At 45.7% G+C, this 21,995-nt stretch overlaps 1 protein-coding gene across 1 annotated transcript in view; it reads left to right on the top strand.

Moving 5' to 3' along the window:
• Positions 1 to 21,995, top strand: part of NTRK3 (neurotrophic receptor tyrosine kinase 3) — a 379,212-nt gene that overhangs the window by 319,242 nt on the left and 37,975 nt on the right. The window contains exons 14-15 of the mRNA XM_035024094.1: positions 7,012 to 7,184; positions 10,259 to 10,502. Coding sequence (XP_034879985.1) covers positions 7,012 to 7,184; positions 10,259 to 10,502 — 417 coding nt within the window. The remainder of the gene's footprint in view (positions 1 to 7,011; positions 7,185 to 10,258; positions 10,503 to 21,995) is intronic.

Here is a 21,995-nt window from a genome sequence, read left to right as displayed (position 1 = left end):
GTGTAAGACTGACGTTAAAATCACATGATTCATATTTTAAAATCGGTGATACCATTTTGGAATAGTCACTTGACAGAGAATACACTTGTTCACAAGATCTCAGAGAGTCTCCCGATAGCCAAATAGCTGATGGGAGAATGAGAAAGGGGTCCGACCTAATTCATCACCAGAAAAATGCATATTGAACCATAATGAGATGCCAGTGAACACCCAGCAGAATGGCTAAATGGTGATGATCATACCAAATGCTGACAAAAAGTAGGGGGCAACTGCAGTTCTCCTCCTCTGCTGGTGGGAAGGTAAAGTGGTATAATCGTTTTGAAAAACAGTTTGGTATTCTAGAACATTACCATACTGTGTGACCTAGCACTGTTACTTCTAGACCTATATCCACTAGGTATCCGTCTTTCTTTCTATCATCTATCTATCTATCCATCCATCCATCCACCTACCTACCTATCTACCCACCTACCCACCCATCCACCTACCCACCCACCTTTTTCTTTTCTTTTTTTCTTTCTTTCTTCCTTCCTTCTTTCTTTCTTTCTCTCTTCCTTCCTTCCTTCCTTCCTTCTTTCCTTCTTTCTTTCTCTTCCTTCCTTCCTATTATCTATCTATCATCTATCTATCTATCTAGAGATATGTCTAATAATGTTCATAAAGCATTACTTACAACAGCCAAAAACTGGAAATGGCCCCAAATGTCCATCAATAGCAACATGGATAAATAAATGTGGTATGTTCATACAATGGGAAACTATTCACCAAGGAAAATGAGTGATCTATAGCTATATGTAATAATAAAGAATCTCAAAAACACCATATTGAATGAAAAAAGACAAATACAGAGAAAAAATATATATACATATATATATATATATCTCATCACCATCACCATATATATGCATACATATATATATATTATATAAATATAATATATATATAATGTTATATATATGATCGCACGTATTTAAAGTTTAAAAGACAGGTAAAACTGAACTCTAGAGGTTAGGGATTTATATTTAGGTAGTAAAAAGAGTTTTACAAAAGCAAGATCGTGAACTCTGTAAGTCAGTATAGTGGTTCCCTTTGGGGTGAGAGAGGGAATATTGGAGGGGCGGGGCATGGGGTGGGGGCACTTCTGGGGGGGTTAGCAGTGTTTTATTTTCTCCTTACATTGAGGATACACTGGTGTTAGATTTGTAAGAGTTCAGTGTGCTATAAAATATTTTTCTTTCAAAGATTGATCATATTCTTAAAAATATGCTTAATTTATTCATCCCATAAATATTTATTGAGCACTTACTATGTGCCTGGCCCTGCATGAGGCACTGGGGATGGAGGAGGCAAGGGCACACATAGGCCCATGTAGCTCACATCTCAGAATCCTAGAACCTTAGAGCCCTGAAGGGATAGATGAGGAGGAGGAGGAGGGGTGTTCAGGATGATGACAACAACATCTAACTGGGAGTATTGATTAAGGCCCTCCTATAAGTAATGTGTGCATGTTAATGTTTTGTTCTCACAAGCCACCCTCAGTGTCAGGTATGATCACTATCCCCATTTTATGGAAGTGGACACTGAGGCACAGAGAGAGAGGTCAAGCAATTCGCCCAAGGTCCTGCAACGAATCAGTGGTGGGAGCACTTCAGATCCAGGCAGCCCCTCTCCTTCCCCGATGAGGGCATGAGCCCCTCTTCTCTGCCTTTCCTGGTTCCCTCTGTCTCTCCATGCTGTGTTCTGGGTGAATCTCAGCATTGCTCCGAGTCATGAATTCTTCTTGTGGTTTTATCTAGTGTAGGGTTTGTCCTTTCTGTGGAGGCTTTTGTTTTAACTTCCATGAACCATATAATCTACTTCCAAGATGTCTAATTGGTTCATGGTTTTATGGTTATCTTAATTTTATTTCTCCCTGTTTTGGCTGCATACCTTGTTGTTGTTGTTGTTGTTGTTGTTGTTTTAAATAATTATTTCTTTACTGTCTTTGAGCATTTACTTATTTTAACATCTCTATCAGCCTATTCCTATAAAATTAACTTTATCTGCAGGAAATTCATGTTGTAGTTTTGATAATTTTAATCATTTGGCTCTAACATTCTGTTTCTTCCAGTATGTATGAACTGCAGCTCTTAAGTTCCTTTTCGTTTGGAGAGTTGTTTTGTTTTTGTTTTGGGTGTTCATGATTTCCAGTGTCAGTTAGTTTACATTGGAACAGGCACTTAAAACATTTGTGAAACAATCTGAGTGCAGAATCTTAGATTTTTAGTATTTTCCCAATTTCTTAAAAAATAGGTTTTCCTCTTATTCTTAACACTTTTTAACCACTGACCTTTAGCATGACTTTCTAAAGTCTTCACCTTAGTTTCCATAAAAACAGGCAACTTGGGGCACCTGGGTGGCTCAGTTGTTAAGCGTCTGCCTTTGGCTCAGGTCATGATCCCAGTGTCCTAGGATCGAGCCCCATGTCGGGCTCCCTGCTCAGCGGTGAGTCTGCTTCTCCCTCTTCCTCTGCTGCTCCCCCTGCTTGTGCTCTCTTGCTCCCTCTCAAATAAATTTTAAAAAAATCTTTAAAAAAAGAAAGATTTATTTATTTATTTTTTTGAGAGAGAAAGCGCGAGCGAGCACAGAGGGTGGGGGAGGGGCAGAGGGAGCAGGACAGAGAGAGTCTTAAGCAAACTCCCCGCTGAGCACGGAGTCCAATTTAGGGCTTGATTCCATGACCCCAAGATCATGACCTGAGCCAAAATCAAGAATCAGATGTTTAACCAAGTGAGCCACCAAGATGTCCCCCAAATTACTCAGATCTTAAAAAAAAAAGAAAAAGAAAGAAAACCAGCGAACTCTTTGTACTCATATTTCATTGGTTTCTATGATGTTTCATTACATTAAGCAATGACATTAACAGATGGATCATAAATGGTTTTGAGAAACAATCACAGCTGACCCTTGGCAAGCTCCGCTCTGGGATAGAAGTATCTATCTGGGTATCCAACCATTATTCAGGGCATAATGGGTTTCAGTCAGGATGTTCCTGAGAGGTAACAGACAGTACCAGTTAATTTGGCCAGTCATGTGGATATAACTTGGTGGAGTTTTTTCTGACCAAAAGAATGCATGTGCAAAGGGCCTGAGGCAGGTAAAAGCTTGGTGGGTACCAAGGACAGAAAGACCAACAAGATCAAAGTGTAATGAGTGGAGAGGAAGGGCATGGGAGGAAAGGAGGCAGAGAGAGATGGGGAGACCTGACATTTAGAGCCCATGACTGTTTTAAGGGGTTTGGATTTTATCCTAAAAACAACGGGAAACCAATGGCCAGTTGTAAGCCAGGAAACCAGATGAGACCCACCTCTGCTTGTGAAAACTTACCCAGCTTCCTCTCTCATAAAATCGTTTGGGAATGTCAGCAAGGAGAAGTGACAGCGGATTTTGAGAGAAAAGGAGAGAGATAATTTTTATACTTAAAAAGTGTAGATTGGCATGCGTGTGTGCATGTTTGAATATTTAAAAATGTGAACATTTAGGAATGTGTGTATCTCTGCATATATTAAATGGGTTAAATCAGTATACTAATGAAATCTGAAGCCAAACACTTTGAAACTTTGCGCGAGCAGGGGAGGGGCAGAGGGAGAGGGAGGGAGAGAACCTTAAGCAGGCTCATGCTCAGTGCGGAGCCCATTGTGGGGATCGATCTCAGAGCCTGAGATCATGACCTGAGTCGAAATCAAGAGTTGGGTGCTGAGCCACTTAGGCGCCCAAAGAAATTCGAATGCTTTTGTCATCTGGACCTCTTCCCTCCTCTCTTACCAGACGGCCCCACTGAAACCCAGGGCTGGGCTGGACATGAGATATGATGCACATAGAGAGGAAGATCAGAAAGTGCAATGTCCTCAAACTTTGGGGGAAAAGAAAGGAGATGAGGTGGGGGGCAAATTCCAGAGTTCTTTGTTCTGTGGATACTGCTCAAAGGGCCTAGGGGAGCCTCCCCGGCTTCAGAGACCCTCTGGCGAGACCCGTCTCCTGCAACAACAGGAGCTCACTGGTGCCCCTGAATGGCGATCCACTTTGAAGTTTCCCAGTCCCAAAGTAGGAGTTGAGCGTGGATGCCACTGAGAAGGGCGGGGGAGCCTCTGAGCTGATTTTCCTCCTCATTAGTCTCCTCCTGTCATCTATGTTCCAATTGCATCAATCCCTGGGAATTGGGGCCACCTACAGCCCTGGCCCCCAGCTGCCGCACCTGGCCCCTTGCCAATGACATAGGCACTTCAGGTTGGACCCAGGAGCTGGAAAACCCGGTGTGAAGGCAGAGAGAGAACTAGCAGTGGACAAGGGCTGTGGAGAGACTAGGGGACAGTGGTTGCTCTGTGCCCCATCTCCCAAATGAGGAACCCCTGTCTGCCTGGCAGTGTGGAGCACCAGGCTTGGGCACGCTGGCTGGCACTGCCTGAGAGCCAAGAACGGAAAAATCCCATGGCTGCTATTGGCGTCCAGACAGTTCAAGAGAATGATTTACAGAGATGGAGAGAGGCCATTTGGCTGGCCCCAAATTTGATCTACTTTTCCCTCTCATAAATCCAGCATTCCCATAAATCTCTGTAGTCTCCCATCCCACCCATGCTGGGTTCCTCTTTTCTCCCCCCTCTTATTTTTCATGAAAATAAACAAATCACTGGCAGTCATCCTCTACCCACGGCCCAGGCTACGCAGCTCAGGAGCTGGGTCGCAGCGAGGACCCCTCTCACCATGACTCTGTCTTCTCCCTCGCATAGCAAGAAACCTTTGCAAATGTCATTGTTCTGGCTGCACGTGGACACACAGCAGCATGCTCCTTTCTTAGTGGGCAGCTTCCCTGAGAAGGCGGCCAGAGCTGAAGTGCAGAGCATATGAGCTTCAGAGCCGGCAAAGTCAGCAACGGGCTGGACCGCCCACCTCCCTGCCGGGCTTAGTCAGCCCTACCTGTCCCCCATCCTCGCTGCGCCTGGCCCCTCTGCCTTACCTGGCCCTCTCCTCTGCCCTTTCACACCATAAAATTTCTGTGCCCCCCATTTCCTTGGGAACATGCCTGGTGGTCAATTCATCTGGTAAATTAACTCAGGCAGGTGTGCCAGCCAGGAAAGTGTCCCTGGGCTCTAGATTCAAGCCCTGGCTTCTTGCATGGTCTCTGGCAAGTCATTTCCCTGTCCTGGACCTCGGTTTCCTCACCTGTCATGTGGGAAAGCTGCATGAGATAAATCCCAGAATTTCTGTCAACGGTAGAATCGTTTCATCAAATGCGTTTTCGGTGAACGCTCCAAAGTTCGAAAAGAGTGAAAGGTGGTGCCGGTCGATGTCGGAGTGGGTTTGATCTCTAGCTAGGAGACCATGGCCCTAGAGACATTGAGACTGAACTCTGGGGTCCCAGAGATGGCTGAGGTCTGGTTTAATGGTACGCTTCCATTTGAGATGTGTGAATGCATACTGACTCCCAGACAGGGCTGGGCCTCAGTTTCTCCAACTCCAGCAATAAGCAGGTGGAAGGAAGCTGGTGATATTTAGTGCTCAAAGTGCATCATCTCTAATGTGTGCTAGCGACTGATGGAGGTCTGATGGGCCCTACTAGATAGAATTTTTGCATATGCACATCCCTGCAGGGCTGTCAGCCAAGGCAGCCCTGTGGATTTCAGTTAATGCGTGTGGCCGAGGCAACAGAAAGGCCCGTGGCTGGCGAGGCCTTGCAGGAGTAACATGATCTACAGGGGAGGTGGGTCAGCCTAAATCACCAAAAGGCCAGATGCTTGGCAGAGAGGATGCAAACCATTCTCATGCCTGTCTAGATTATCACTAAGCTGAAAAGAGCGTGCCAACTTCACACTCGCTCCCTCATGGCCTGGTGTTGTGTCTGGTGAGGTTACGAAACTGTGTTGGTTGAAGCAAGTGGCTGTTTGGCCCTGTTTGCCCTCCGACCTCGTGGGGGAGGGAGGGAAGCCTGAAATGTGTGCACCCACCTGCCCAGGCTGTGCCTCCTGCAGGACGGCCCCCACCGCAACGCACCTTTACTGTTCACCCTCCTTCGGGCCTGCATAGCTGCATCCCTGTGGCAGGGCCTTGTCCACCATGGTCCCTCAGATGTGCTCAGAGTCTTCTACTTCGGTCTCACCATCCCCTTCTAGTGCTAGAGTGTCCACACTCACACCTGACACCCCTCCTGACCTCTCCTCTTCCATTTGTCTTCCTGAAACCCAGTCTGATGTCTCCCACTCACCCTGGGCTCTCCCACCCCACAGGGGCTACGCTGTGGCATTTTAGTGACCACAAGATGCCCACCTGCCCATCCTGCCCTGGGATTTTGCAGGACTCGATGCCATCCTGGTTCTTGGTGGATCCTAAAGCTGTTGCCCGTTCACTGCCGTTCCCATAGCTGCAGTCCCACTTGCCCCCCAGTGCCTCCTTCAGCTTCCTACACAGGACACAGGTGCCTTCTAGAAGCAACATGTTGATGTTTCTCTGTGAAAATACACTCCTTCACAATCTAAAATCAAGGAATAGAAAGGGCAAGGAGGCTTTATTATGCCTGATTTCTGGTAGGCTCTGGGCATAGGCTAATTTACAAATTAAAGCAATGGGGTGGTGGTTTTTCCACTGTTATTTTTAGCGGCAGGACCATTTCTTCAAGGAAAGCTTAGGGGAAGGCACCTTGGTCAGGCTTTCCACCTGCCCAGCCCCCTCCCTCCGCCATTCATGGGAACTCTCAGGGAGCAAAGGGCTCTGAGGTGAACATGCATTGAGATCAGTGGCCAGTGGATGGAAGGTGGGGCACCAGAAAGCTGGCTTCTGTTTCTGCAAGGATGAACAGGCTGAGGACAGAAGGAATCGGGCCTGGCTATTGTGATGTCACCTCATGGTCTTTAAACCCTGATTAAAATCGGATTGGTTGGGGACCAGCTGTCTTTATCATGGGCAGGTTTCTTCCCAGGAGGGGAGCAGACAGGCCCTTGCCCTCTGGTTGCTAAAACCCATGTCCTGCATTGTTTCCAGGCCCTGAAGGATCCCACCCTGGCTGCCCGGAAGGATTTCCAGAGGGAGGCTGAGCTGCTCACTAACCTGCAGCATGAGCACATTGTCAAGTTCTATGGGGTGTGTGGTGATGGGGACCCGCTCATCATGGTCTTTGAGTACATGAAGCATGGAGACCTGAACAAGTTCCTCAGGTAAGCAAGGACTGCTGCCCCCAGTCCTGGCCCCCAGCCAGCCCCCCTGAACCCCTGCAGTTCCCCTGGAGCCAGAAGTCACACGGCTCCTCTGAACACATAAGTCTAGGGATTAGAAATGAGAAGCAACCTTTCAATCTTTCATATCAGTTCCTGAGCAGCAAGCTTCAGGCCTTTGTCACTGATTTCTAGGGGGAAATACTGAGGATGCTATGACAAGTGAGTATCTTCTTCCTGATCACAAGGTGGACTGACCACAAGAGCAGGGTCTGGAAGAGTCTGAGGAGGGAAGCCCAGAGGGCCTGCCAGCCTATAACTCTCAACTCTGAGACTGTAGAGCCACCTTTTCTCCTGATGATCTGAATTGTTTTCTCACTTGGTGCCTTACATTTCTCAGTGTTGCAAAGTGGAGCTAATATCTTACACCCCTGCTGGAAACCTTCTTGCTGGAGACATTTTTATGATGAATAAGAAAGTACAATGTTACAAGTTCATCAGGAGACAGAGATGGTTGAAAAACAAGAGCAGATTTTCCTCTGGTAAATTTATAACCATGCTGTCCAGTGCTGAAGCTACCTATGGATATTTGAATTTAAATTTACATGACTTAAATTAAATTTAAAAATTCAGTTCCTTGGTCACACTAGCCACATTTCAAGTACTCAGTAGTCCCCTCGGGCTAGTGGCTACAATATGGGGCAGTGCAGTATAGAATATTTCCATCAATAAAAAGTTCAACTGGATAGAACTGTTCTAGAAAGATTAGATATGTTGTAAGAGGGTTTCCCCAAACTTGGCTCAAGATCATCTGGGTTTTGAGATGCTCTTGATGGAACTAGCAAGAGACTGGAACCTCAGCCAGAAGGTTCTGGATGGAGCTGCACGGCAGGGGGGCAGACAGCCTTCCCCAGGGAAGACAGCTTCTCACCACCAGAGCAGAGTTCGCACTTCTCTGCCTCCCACATCTGCCACTTCCAAGTAGTGCCAGATGTGGAGGGGGCAGCCGTGTGTGAGGGTGTGTAGAACTCGGGGTCCCAGGAAGCAGTTGGGACAATCAGGCCCTTGACACGTAGGGTTCTTTTGGTATCCATTGCATCCCATGCCTGATAATGACATTTTCAGAGTTCACGTGTGGGCCATGGAACACTACTAACAACTCTCCAAAACTTGAGAGCATCTTCTTCAAGTGAGACATTGACTAGTGTGCCGTGTTTTTGAGGGGTCCTGGAAAGGGCTGGTAGCAGTTAATGAACTCTTCTTATGAGCTGGGTTTCCAAAAATGGCCCCCGAAGAAGGGAAAACATCTGTAGGATGTTTTGAACCTCCTGAACTTGGATTTTCACAATGAAATTTATTCCTTTCTTGGAGAACTCTGTCCTTGTCATCAGACAGACCTGGGCTCACATCCTGAATTTGTCACGTCTCAGTGATGTAACCTGGGGCAAGTTATTAAACCTTAATTCTCTCTCCTAGAAAACAAGACTAATACTAACTGCTCCACAGGTTTCCTACCATGAGTGCTAAGTGGTTATATTGGTATAATACCTAAATGAGTTTTCCACGTAGCTGGGCATTCAGTCGATGATAGCTACTATTAAATTATTACAAGTAGTATTTTATCAGGACTGTGAACCGGGATAGTTACTAATACAGGCAATGCCTTTTCTCAGTATTCAAGATCTTTATGCTGTGCTTACATCCCCCTGGGATGGTCCGAGGGACATGCTCCATTTCCCAGCAAGCCTGTGCCATAGATTCAGCAGTGCTTTTAGCCCCAAGTGCCCCAGACAGGCCTACAGAGAGCTCTTGGGGGCCTCTGTGTACCCCTGCCATGCCCAATATAAGGGAAGAGGGAAGAAAAGAGTAGAGAAGCCAGTTGGTGGCTTTTAGGGCCAGGCTGCAGCGTCCTCTACTGGTCCATCCGAGCTCAGGCTTGCCTGCGGATGCTCCTTCCTTGCGGGCCGATGCAGTAGTTCTCCTTCCGAGGGTGAAGTAGGCAGAACCCACAGGAGACAATAAAATGAATGCGTTCGTATTTAACGACTCCTTTCAGTGGAAATTGGAGAAGCAGTAAAACAGGCCGAGGCCTCCCTGTACACGAGGGCTCCTTGGTCCACAACTTCATAAATAAGGGCTCTGGGTGTGGTTATGGCTCATTGGGCTTTCTGGAGAAAAGAATGAATACTAAAAGTGACCGATATGACAAGGCAAGGCGTTAGGATAACAAATCCGGGGCCTTGATTTGGGACGGTGGGGGAACCGGGGCTTCCCAGGCCTCAGCTTCCCAGACCCGAAGGGTCTCTCCATTCGGCCCTGCCACCAACAAAAGTTATCCAGTCCTAGGCAGTGTGGTGGATAGGGTAGGAATGTGAACTCCAGGCTCCTGCTACCCACAGTGTGGACTGCCCACCCACAGCATCATCACCTGGAGCTTGTCAGAAATGCAAATGATCGAGCTCCGCCCAGCCAATCAGAATCATAGGGGGCGGGGCCCAGGAATCTCTTCAGCACAATTGAGGATGCTCCTTAAAATTTAGAGCTCTCTAGAACCACATGTCTGGTTTCCTTCGGCCTCCGGATTATCCATATGGCCACTGCGGCACTCCTGTGACTTTGGCCAGGTGATCTGACCATTTTGTGCCTCAGTTGCTTTAACTCAAAATTGGAGTTGGAGGATTAAGTGAATTAATAGATTTGAGATCTTTAGAGCTTGGAACAGCAAGGGCTTGGAACAGCAAGGGCTCTGGAAGAGTTAATTGTTTTATTAATGATTCTGTAGTAGATATCTAGAGCTGGGGAAACTCCTGCATAGCATTAAGATACTTAAAAGAGTAGGTTTATTTCCTGATCCATTAGACTATGTCTGCATCATCTTAGTTGGGAATCTGATTGTAGTGTTGTATTCATAATGCACACTCACATATCATAATGTTGGATAGACAGAAATAGGCAATAAGTAGGCTAAGAGAGATTTATTCATTTCTGTGGTGATTGAGAACAGGGAATCAAGAAGGCTGTTCCTCGTGGTCTCCTGAATTCTCTCTGTCCTCTGTCTTCTTCCCCACCCCTCACAGGGCCCATGGGCCAGATGCTATGATCCTTGTAGATGGGCAGCCACGCCAGGCGAAAGGCGAGTTGGGGCTCTCCCAAATGCTCCACATCGCCAGTCAGATCGCCTCAGGCATGGTGTACCTGGCCTCCCAGCACTTCGTACACCGAGACCTGGCCACCAGGAACTGCCTGGTTGGAGCCAATCTGCTGGTGAAGATTGGGGACTTCGGCATGTCCAGAGATGTCTACAGCACCGATTACTACAGGGTAAGGTGGCTTTTCCAGCTGCAGGACTCAGCAGCAGAGCTAACACCTTGCTTACATGTCTTTGTCATTGTCCATTAACTCTGTCACTCCAGAGAACGCACGTATGCACCCATGCCCAGACATACACGCGGTGGTTATCCTTTGGCCACTCCTACATCTTGACATACCTGTTTATTATTCTCTCAATAGCTCATGCCTCCCTTCCTCTTGGACATTCAACTTGATGGTATTCTTACATTGCAATGACATATGCATTGTGTTCTTACATACATCAATACTCATTCTTCATGCAAACAGACTCATACATATATATGTATGCCCAAATGCACACAGAATCAAGCTCAACTTGGTGCTACATTTTAACACCTCCCAACTCAGTCCCTGACCCAGCCTTACCCACAACACATTTTATTCTCTGAAATTATCTGGTGACTGTGTAGGCTTATCTTGTCTTCAAAGGTAGATCTTGGTGAGAAGCCAGAGCCCACAGTAAAGTAGCAAAAATCATTAATGTCCTGCTGAGCAAAATCAACTGAATGATTTAGGAAAGGTGAAGCAAGAAATCATGTTATTGTTGCCAACTTTGGAGAGAGTTGCAGGTTGGCCTTAGAAAAAGCTTTCTGATTGTGGTAGGAGGCATCACATTCAATTTTACTTCTATACAGTGGTCTGCTTTATGTTAAGAGGTATCTTATCTTATTTTGCTTCCAGGATTATTTGTTCCCTTTGTCTTTGGGAAACCCCTTCCAGTGGATTATTGAGTGGTTTTGACAGGGGTATTATTGCCAGGGAAAAGACAAGTGGGCACGAGTGTCATTTACCCCAAAAGAGGGAAGTATGGGAGCAGCCTGAGATGCCGAGATAGGATAACCTTTGCAAACTGATTGGAAGGCACATGCCTCAAGAAATATGTAATAGTTACTTCAGGGACATTGAGTGGGTGAGGAGTTTGAATAGGTGGTATAAGAAGAGGGTGGGACAAAGTTCTAGAGGTCAAGAGGCATGGTAGCCATTGGTTTTATCTTCTTTGTAGGGAACGAATGATCATATTGTGAGTCAAAGAGCCCAGATATGATTGTCCTGTTGGCCTAAGCATGGTGGACTATGAGGCTGGGAGTTGGGGGTTGGCATGTGCAGATCTGTTCAATCTGGATGCTCCTGATGGTTTTGCCTAAACAACATTGCTCAGACATTAGACCTGGTCACTCAAGACACTTCATTTTAGCCAGATGATATACCATCATGAGAGAATATGAGGCCAAGTAGACCAAACAGCAGGGAAGGTAGTAAGGTCCGAGCAACTAGGCAGTTTCTCAAGCCACCTACCCTGTCCAACATCCCAGATACGGAAAAGGGAGCACAATGCAGCAGGCGCCATAGATGGATGGCCAGGGCAGACCTGCCAGGAAACATCAAAGCAGAGTCTTTCTTTAGCATCTAGACTAATTTTTTCACTCATTTCCAAGAAAGGCATTGGTGTGGTTACTGACATTGCTTGTAAGCTGGCTTGGACAAGTGTGGATTTTCATACCATTATACCAATAATACTGTAGATTTCTTTTTTTTTTTTAAGATTTTATTTATTTATTTGACAGAGAGAGACATAGTGAGAGAGGGAACACAAGCAGGGGGAGTGGGAGAGGGAGAAGCAGGCTTCCCGCTGAGCAGGGAGCCCCATGCAGGGCTCGATCCCAGGACTCTGGGATCATGACCTGAGCCGAAGGCAGCCGCTTAACCGACTGAGCCACCCAGGTGCCCCAATACTGTAGATTTCTTGAGTCTACCTGGAGTTGGCACCGTTTAATTGCCTTTGTGCTCTCTGTAATGGGGTTTGCTGGCCTGTTTGGCTGAGCTCAGATTTACGTTGGTATTGGTAAAAGCAAGGGAGGGAATCATCGTTTTTCTGTGTGCGGCAGATTTTTGATTATGCCAATCTGTTCTCTACTGGCTTTACCACGGTCCCGGGAAACAATATCTGGCCACAATGTGTGCACACTCAGCTGTCAAACTCACTTCAAGGAGTGCCCTTCATATTTCTTGATTCTGATTCAAGAAAGCCAAAAAATCACATCTATCAGCTATCCAATGATACTGCTTTGCCCTTGCTTTAACAACTGGGAACTGATGCTCTTTCCTCCTGGGAGAGCAGCAAGGGGTGAATCTGTCTTATTTTGGTGGGCACCAGGGCTGATTGGAACTTGAGGAAGGGAGGGCGAGGTGGAAAAGGTCCACTTTTCGGGTATCTGCGATCCCTTTTTCATGAGTTCTAAGCTGGGTGTAAGTGGAGGCCAGCTGGCTTGAAAATGTATGTCTTTGTTCACAGGGAATATGAAATTAAAAAGAGATATTGTAGTACAAACAGTGCACTATGGGAAAACTGCATATCCCACTGATGGTGCGTAGATATTATACTTTCCATATTCTGGGAGTAGTATGTATCATATCTTCGTGTTCAGTTGCTCACAATGTCCTAATGTATGCACAGCTCCCCCTCCCTCACCCTCTGCAAAACAAAAGGCAGAAGTAGATTTGCCAGGGGTCACATCACTGGATGAACTCCAAAGTCTTGTTATCCACACTGGAGGGCGTCAGAGTGCAAAGGCGTTCTGCATTGGGACCTGATCTTACTAAACACCACCACCATTAGCAGCCTTGGGACCCCAGCGCACTTCCCCTAACCTCTCTTTAGTTTTCCCATTTAAAAAATGAGCACAAATGTAGTCACTTGGCAGAGTTATTTTGATGTTAAGCAAGTTACTTTGTGTAAAGAGCCTGGAATACATAGCTTACTGGGTAAACTATTGTTTCCTTCATACCCAAGGCAGGAGAACCACAGGGATAATCTGATTTCCAGATGTCATTCTTGGGTCAGAGAGAAGGACCTCCTGATCACTGGAAGATAAACTGGGATCATGTAGCTGCCCCAAAGGAGTAGGGTCTTTAAGTTGACCACATCTGGAAACTTTCCTTTCCAAGGTTTCAACTTGAATAGAAAGACTGGATCATCAGCGCTTGCCTGTTCTTCTGGTCAGTGTTTACATGGTCCTCATGATCACAGCTAGGTTCATGTTCAGGTGATTTATGAAATATTTTTTTGTTTGGTACACCAGCTGAGGCTCTGGGGGAATGCAGTGATTTATTATATAGCAGGAGCATTGAAGGATTCTCTTTGCAAGCTGACATCCGGGATAGATTTGCTACTGTAGGTTACAGAAATCTGTTGAGCTTAGGAGTTTGTGAGTTCCTGGTGCCTAATTCAGTTAAATGCAGATAACCCAGGCCTCTCTCTTTGTGTGTGTGAGAGTGTGCGAGTGTGTGCGTGGGTGTGTGTGCGTGTGAGCATGCCTGTGAACGTGCGTGTGTTCATCTGCCCAGTACAGAGTCCAGGGTGTGTATACAAGAGCAGGGAGAGAGATGGAGATAAACTCCTCCTTATGTTCTTTCTTTTTTATTTTTAATTTCTTAAAACAAAGAGGTGCCATCTGGCTCCTATATGAGTGATATGCAAACGATTTACACAGGTGAACTGCCTGATTTCCTGTTACATATTTGGAAAGAGAAAACAAACGTCTCTGCACTAGAGTGCCAGGATCTTTGTTCTCTCTTCTTAAGGCTATGCCCGGTGACATACCTTTTCCTTCTGTGGGTCACTCACTCGACGCTTCTGAGATTGCTTGTAAGCTGGCTTGGACAAGTGTGGATTTTTGTACCATTATACCTTTCTCAGAACATCAGACAACATTAAGAAATTAGAGGTCAAGGGGCGCCTGGGTGGCTCAGTCGGTTAAGCAACTGCCTTTGGCTCAGGTCATGATCCTGGAGTCCCGGGATCGAGTCCCGCATCGGGCTCCCTGCTCGGCAAGGAGTCTGCTTCTCCCTCTGACCCTCCTCCCTCTCATGCTCTCTGTCTCTCTCTATCTCAAATAAATAAATAAAATCTTTTAAAAAAAAAAAAGAAATTAGAGGTCAAATCTGGAATCAAAGAAAGTTTTGAGAGTCCTGAAGAGGAGGAGGTTACTGTGCCTAGCACAGTACCTAGCATTGTAGATGCCCAATAAAAATATGAATGAATGAACAAAGTCAGAATGAGCATTCAGAGTTAGGCAAGAAGTAGATTAGGCCAGACCAAGAAGAACCTGAACAGACAGACGCCCACCTAAGTGAGGTGAGTCTTTGAAGATGTTGTGGGGGAGTCCATTATCTGAGCAAGTAGAATCAATATCTGGGGACAATGTCGGGAGGAGGCAGGTGAGTGGTGGTCAGAGTCAAGGATGACTCGAAGCCAGAGTCGAGTCTTGGTAGGGGATGGAGCCAAGTGTCCAGGAGATATGCGAGAAGGTGTGCCAAAATCCAGACAGACACACTTCTGGGGGACATAAGGCAGGTCTGGCAGCTGATAACAAGTTCTGGGTTCTAAGCTGGAGATTCCAGATCAGGGTACCTAGAAACCCCTGAGGAGGATGACAACAGCAACCCCTAGGATGTGGGAATAATTTAGAATAAACTGATTTGACTGGTAGAATATTTGATTTTGTGGATGTCGTGGTGACCCCATAGCAGTGATGAGAAGTGTTATCTCCCACACTATCTGGGTTTGTATCTCAGCTTCTATAATCCCTGGCTTTATAACCTTGGGCAAGTTATTTAACCTTTCAGTGCCCCCAACTATAAAATGGGACTACTAGTCCTTATCATATACATTTACTATGAGGATTAAGAGTTAATAAATATAAAGCTCTTAAGATGATAAATGTTAAATATTAATTACTGTTACTATAATTGGAGCTAAAATACAAATGTCTTCCCAATTCCCAAATGGGCATTTTGAATAAGGCTTACCTAAGTGCGTTAGAAGGTAGGCCAGCTGCTATAGCAAGTAGATGCAAAAATATATATAATGGTTCCAACACAAATAGAAGCCTATTTCTAGGTCATATAACAGTATGAGCAGGTGAACTTGTTGGAGAAATAGCCCCTCCTCCATGCAGTCATTCCAGCTGATGGAATTCTACCCTCTTCTTTGTGTAGTGTCCTTGGTCAACCTAGGCATCCATCCCCATTCCACAGGTGGGAGGGGAAATGGGCATGAAGGAATGTATGTAGTTAATGGGCCTGACCTGAAAGTGGGGCCTGTCACGTCTCATGGCAAGAACCCAATCACATGCAGGGTCTCGCCATTTGTAAAGGAAGTGGAGTGTAGCTGTGTCCTCAGGTAGAAGAGAAGAACATGGGTTGTAGTGAGCAGCTGGTAACCTCTGCCCCATTATGGGTGAAGAAAAACTTTCTCTTCCAACATTGCACGGCATACCATCCCATGTCTGATGATTTATCAGGAAAGTTAGGACAAGATATCCTTACTTTCTACTGCTATTCCCATCCTGAAGATGGAGATGATAATCCTGAGATGCCTCTTTTATCCTCTGCTTGCAAAATCCTGGTGTCACATGGCATTTGTAAGCAATGGGGGAGCTTGGCCCCACCTGCCATCTTGGTGCTTTTGTTCATTCCCCTGGAAAGCAAAAAGGCATGCCGACAAGAAAGCAAATTCAATTGATTGGGTGGGGAAAGAGGGAATGTTCTAAATCAAACAGAGTCCAAGTTAATAGAAAAGAAAATACATTCTCAAAGTTTTGTTGACTAATTAATTCGTTTTTGGTCTCAAGTGGAGAGGTCCTTCGATGGAAATCAAGTAGCTGGCAGTGTGTTGAGGAGAGCCAGAGCTATGAAATAACTTGTAATTTACTTTTACCTTTAAAAGTTAATGATGGTGATTTAAGCTAACTGACTTTCAGGATTACATGGAGCCACCAATACTCCTTGCTCTTTGTTGGGGTTTTGGGAGGCTCATGCAGTAACTGGTACCCCTCTTCCCTGCTCAGATTCTGAGTTCTGAGCCCTTTGAGACAGAGAACCCAGACAGATGGAGATTATAATGTGTACTTGTATAGTGATAGAACAGTTGCAGATGGTGGCCTTGCTGGGCAGCAACGATGAGCTCCCTCATACTGAATTCCCAGACTAGACTTTGCTCAGTCATGGCAGCCTGGGAATATTGCAGGCTTTGCCCTACTAGGGTAGAACTCTTGCGGCTCCTCTCTGTTCTCTGTAGATAGGCAGATGCCCATCAGAAGGGGAAAGGGTGTGGCCTGCATGCTGGCCCCCACCAATCAGAAAAGTTGTTCTTCCCAAGGGGTGAGATTCAGGCTAGAGAGCTACCAGATGGTTACTCCAGTAGGTGTTCCTCCAGTTGGAAATCTGAAACAGTGCTAAAAAGGTGGGTCTCTCACAACTCTGTTCATCCCCACCTGGGCAAGGGGCTGCCAGCCACCCTGAGTCTTAAATTCTTTCCTCCAAGGCCCAGAGTAGGGAGATCTGACCCCCTGCTTAACTGCCTGGGAGAGGATTAGTAGCTGGACATAATGGTCCTTGAGGGTTGCTGAACCAGTTTGGTGAGAGCTTAGCCAGACTTGTCCTTAGGGTTTTAGCCATTAGGTTTTCCTTAGCAGACCCAGGCACCATGGTAGGAAAAGTGATTCTGACTATTGAAAGATGAGGGTCTCCTGCAGGCTGTCCAGTGGCCTGAGCCCAGTTACTAGGCCTGATCATTCCCTTGCTGTTTGTTGGATATCCTAATAATTTGTTACCCATATTCCTATTTATCTGGAGGAGAACAAAGAGGGGGGGTTATATTCCATTCCTAAAGAATGGGATGGTCCCATCTCTTATTGTTTATAAATATGTTTTCATTTGGAGTAATTTTAGATTTCCTGGAAAGTTGCAGAGATGGTAAAAAGATGCACTTCACCCAGTTTTCCCTACTGTTGGCCATGGTACATTTGTCAAAGCTAAAAAGAATTCACATCAGTACAAATTGTTAACAAAACTAGACTTTGTTTGGATTTTATCAATTTTCCCACTAATGTTCTTTTTAATGTCCCAGGATCCATTCCAGAATACCACACTGCACTTAGCCACATTGTTCCTTAAAGGCAGTAGGACTTTTATGGTTGAAGTCTGGGTGAGGGGATCCACCGCCCTATTATAGTCTCCTTTGGCCCCTTTGGCCCCAGGACAACCCTTCATTCACCTTTCAGAGGCCCCAGAGCTCCAGACTTCCCTGTGTTCTGGAACAGGGGTAGGTGGGCTCTAAGAAGCTCTTAAGGAACCCTATTTGGTGAGGACTTGTAACTCCAGAGTCTTAAAGGAATCCTTCAAAGCTGTAAAGTCATTGGTCACTGTCTTTAGAGAGTAAGCAGACAAAACTAGAGCTTAGATTAGGAGGCTAAGGGAAGGCTTGGGACTCCTCAGGTTTCCAGTCCCTAAACTGTATGTGTGTTCTTTTCTTCCACCTTGGGAGAGGGTGCCCCATGCTGGCAGAGAGACATGGCCACAGGTAGACATCTGGGCATGCTCAGAACTTTAGTTGCCAGAATGGCTGCTGTAGGACTTGGTGCCAAAGCACATATATCTTGAGTGAATTCTGAAAAACAACTTAAGTGCTAAAACCCATTAAGCTGCACAAAGCTGCAGAGGGAATGAACGCGGAGGAAGGTGTGGAGGATAGATTTATGCTAATTATAGGTATTACAACCTTGTTTCCTTGATTAAAGCCAATGGATTTGCACACCGATTATCCAAAAAATATCAGGCATTTTGGAATCCCAAGTCTGTTGGGAGGGATAGGACTGCTGTTTAGGATATCTCAGTCTCCAGGCCAACTCTGTGTCCAGTTAGAGGCTCCACTTTCATCTGTAAAATCTGGGGTTTGGATCCTGGTTTTGTGGTCTTTTTTAGATTTTACGTTCTGTGGGACTAAGTTCTAGGGGTAATGATAACTGAGCCAGAGGCTTGGCTTCTTTAGAATAGAAGGGAGACAGGGCTGAAAGTATAAGAATAAAGCCAATGCCCTCTCAAGCAGTCTCTATTTTTTTTTTTTTAAAGATTTTATTTATTTATTTGACAGAAAGAGAGAGACAGCGAGAGAGGGAACACAAGCAGGGGGAGAGGGAAAGGGAGAAACAGGCTTCCCGCCAAGCAGGGAGCCCGATGCGGGGCTCGATCCCAGGACCCTGAGATCATGACCTGAGCCGAAGGCAGTTGCTTAACCAAGTGAGCCACCCAGGCACCCCAAGCAGTCTCTATTATTGCTTTGCCCTGGACCATAGGCGTTCAATATCCCAGCCCCTTTTCCCCCTCCTGATGAAACAAGGGAACAACCTCCAGTTTTGAAATAGTCTCTCCCCACAATATCTGGATCTACCTTAGTGATTGAAATTTGTTTTTTTCTCTTTCTTCTTCTTCCTCTTTGAGATACTTAGGGTAATTAGACAAAAATCAGCCTTGTGGGCATAAGAATTGCTGGGCAGACTTTCTTGGATGTCTTTGCAGTGATGGGAATTATCTGGATTCTTCTGTCCATCTCAGCACTTCCAGACCTCCAAACTTCCTAGACGGTATTATACTTTATTGCAACATGGTGGTAGTGCTATGGACATCTACCTGCAACTACAGCAATCTACAAAGTTCAGACACTAATATAGGGTGGGATCTGGTGTTTTGAGCCATGGAACACTCCAGTAATCTGGTGTACAGATGACTTGGAGACGACATGATGATCAGGAAGTTGAGGTGCAAACAATGGGACTCCAGCATGAGGTGAAAAAGTTATTTTGGGCATCTTCCTCATAGGGGCTTAGGAATGCTAGTGCTGGGGGATACTGTCCCATCTTTGCTTATGGGGTCTTGGCAACCTGTGACTCATGTGGTGGCTAGAATGCAGGACCAGAGGCAGGAAGCCTATGCTTAGTCCGTGCCATGACCACTGACGGGAAATAAATACCTTTCTTGCCATGGACCTGAGTTTACCATATGTAATGTAGGCACTTCCTGTCTTTCTTTGTCATTGTCTTGAGGCTTCTCATCTCTTCACTCACAGGTGCTGGCCACACCAATAGCATTGTTTTCTCTTACTTCACAGAAACTTGGTTGTGGGTTTGATGGATATTCTGCAGTTTTGTCTTAAGATACATTGATGGCTTCAGTGATCCTTTTCCTGGATGGGGCTTGAAGGGCTGGATTCTGGTTCGGCCACTCACTTACTTTGGTGATACTGACTTTAGATCAGTATTCTTGACTCTCAACTTAGAAGGCGGGATTAGATGCATAGTTTTCCAACACATTTTTTCTAAATAGCGGTAAAACCTTTTCTTCAGATGGCCCTTAGACGATAGATGGAAGATGATAGATAGATGGATGATAGATAGGTAGATAGATAGATAGATTGATAGACAGACACACATGGCCTTAGTTGAAGTGGAGAAACAATGGAGCCATGGCATTCTGCTCCCTCTGGCCTGCTCCCAGTTGTGGGGCTCTGGCAGCACTTTGTGGAGGGCCTTCCATGCCCTGCAGGGCTGAGCACTGGGACCCCTTCAGTAGGCTCCCCCATCAAGATTTAGGGCAGATTTTATCTGTCCCAGCCACATGTAATAGTGACGTGAAGAAGAATGGCAAGCAGCAGGGAATCAGTGAATGAATAACTGGATTTGAATGAATAGCTATTTCTCTGTGGCTCATCAGTTGACCACATAAGCCCAAACCAGCTAAAAGAGAAATGCTCAAACCAACTAAAAGAGATATGCTCATTTTACACATGCTGACTGTGGGACTCTGTGTTTGCAAAACAGCCTCTTAATGTCCTGCCTGGAAGGAAGAAGGTCTTCTGAGACCTTGCAGAGAAGGAAGCTTCCAGGGATTATTAGCCTCCATTTTATGGATGAGCCTCAGAAATGCTTGGTGATGTGTTCAAGACCCTGAGACTTCTCAATAGCAAAGTCAGTGTTAGAGCCTTATACCCGAGGATGAGGAATCCACTTTGAACATCTGCTGAGCTTTGTCTATGCTAGTTTATTTCCCCTTGTGCCACATCCCCTAGCCATTGAGAAGGTCTTTGTGCTGGGGACAGAATTCAATTCAATTTCTCGACTATGTGCAAGGATGAATAGAATGCAATCTGTGTTTCCAAGGAAATTAAAATTTCATAGGGAATATAAAGCAGGGATGAAAATGTGTAACTCTCCCACAGGCTAGAGGGAAAAAAAAATCATACAAAAGGGTTACCAATTTCAAAAGCCCATTTAATCAGAGGGACAACTTGGGTCTTAAGGGGTGGGTGGGTAGTCAGTGGGTTGAATTTTAGGAAGGCATTCCTGTCAGAGCAGTAAGCATGAGCCAAGGCATAGAGGTAACTTGGAGGCAGGCAAACCGGGAGGGTGATCTGGAACAGCGTGTCACTCAACAGGCTGAAATGGCAGATGCATGGAAGATGCACAGAAGGAAATGTCTATAAAGGAAGGATGGGGCTGCTGTGGCAGGTCTAGAAAGGCTGGCTGTTCTGACATGGATGCTGATGGGCCATCATGGAATGTGTGTCATCTATTTGAGTGTAAGGGAGGCTGGGTGTGAGGACAAGTCATCAATGGCATATAGGATAGACTGCAGGAACCCAGGAGCACTAAGGCATGAGGCAGCGAGGCCTTGTGCCCTGTGGTAGCAGCTGAGTATGTCATCAGTGGGGCCTGGGAAGGTCAACTGAAGGCCAGGACCTGGGGCACTCAAAGCTTCTTGCAGTTTGGGATCATAACTTTGAAAAAGAGTTAACGGTAACATTGTGGGTCAGGATGGATTTTTTATAAATGCATCTTTTAGGCCACCTCACCCAGTGTGCATCCCTTGAGTGTTAGAGTGTTAGAAACAGATGAACAAATGCCAAATCATTCCATTTTAAAGAAACATGAAGCTTGGAAGGAACCTTAAATGTCATCTGTTTCACCCCTATGGCCCCAGGCAGAACAGCATCAAAACCACCCCAGACAGATGGTTTGCTCACTCTATTCTGGTGCATCTCCCGGGATTCCACAGGTCCCCTCTTATTCCTTCCAGATGTGGCGAAGGGAAGTCATTATAAGTAAGAGATTTATCTTTTTTCTTTCTAATTTGTAATACCCTTTAGAAGTGGGATGTTCTCAGTTATGTCTAGACAGAATTCTACCTGCTGTAAGGTAAGTCTCTTTTATCCTCTATTCTTAGTGGAGATAAACATGGTTTAGACTACAAAACAGACATTATAACACCAGGAAAATGCTACGCAGCTCACTGAAACCAATATAGCCTTGTCATAGATCACTGGGTGTATTTTGTTCATTGGGTGTATCTTGACTGGCGAAGAATCTGTGGAATATAGGTTTCTCCTTCCCTTACCCTGCCAAAAAATAACATCCTTTTCCTGAGTGCAGTTCCAGGTGCTCTCTCCCAAACTTGGTTTCATCTCCTTGTAATTCTGAAATCTGGTTGTTTTTTTCCGTCCATGATGGTGGTGCAAGGTATGGGATGGGTGCTGTCATAGGCTTAACCTCCACAGGGACAGGTACTAGAACGTAAGACGGAAAGGTGCCCCATCAGAAAATTCTGAGCCCCACGAGGCGTGTTTACACT

This window comes from Mirounga leonina, unplaced genomic scaffold (assembly GCF_011800145.1).
Source record: "Mirounga leonina isolate KUSES-001 unplaced genomic scaffold, KU_Mleo_1.0 Mir_178, whole genome shotgun sequence".
In the NCBI taxonomy this organism is placed as follows: domain Eukaryota; kingdom Metazoa; phylum Chordata; class Mammalia; order Carnivora; family Phocidae; genus Mirounga; species Mirounga leonina.
The sequence above is the reverse complement of the archived record's forward strand: the minus strand, read 5'-3'. Positions and strand labels throughout refer to the sequence as shown.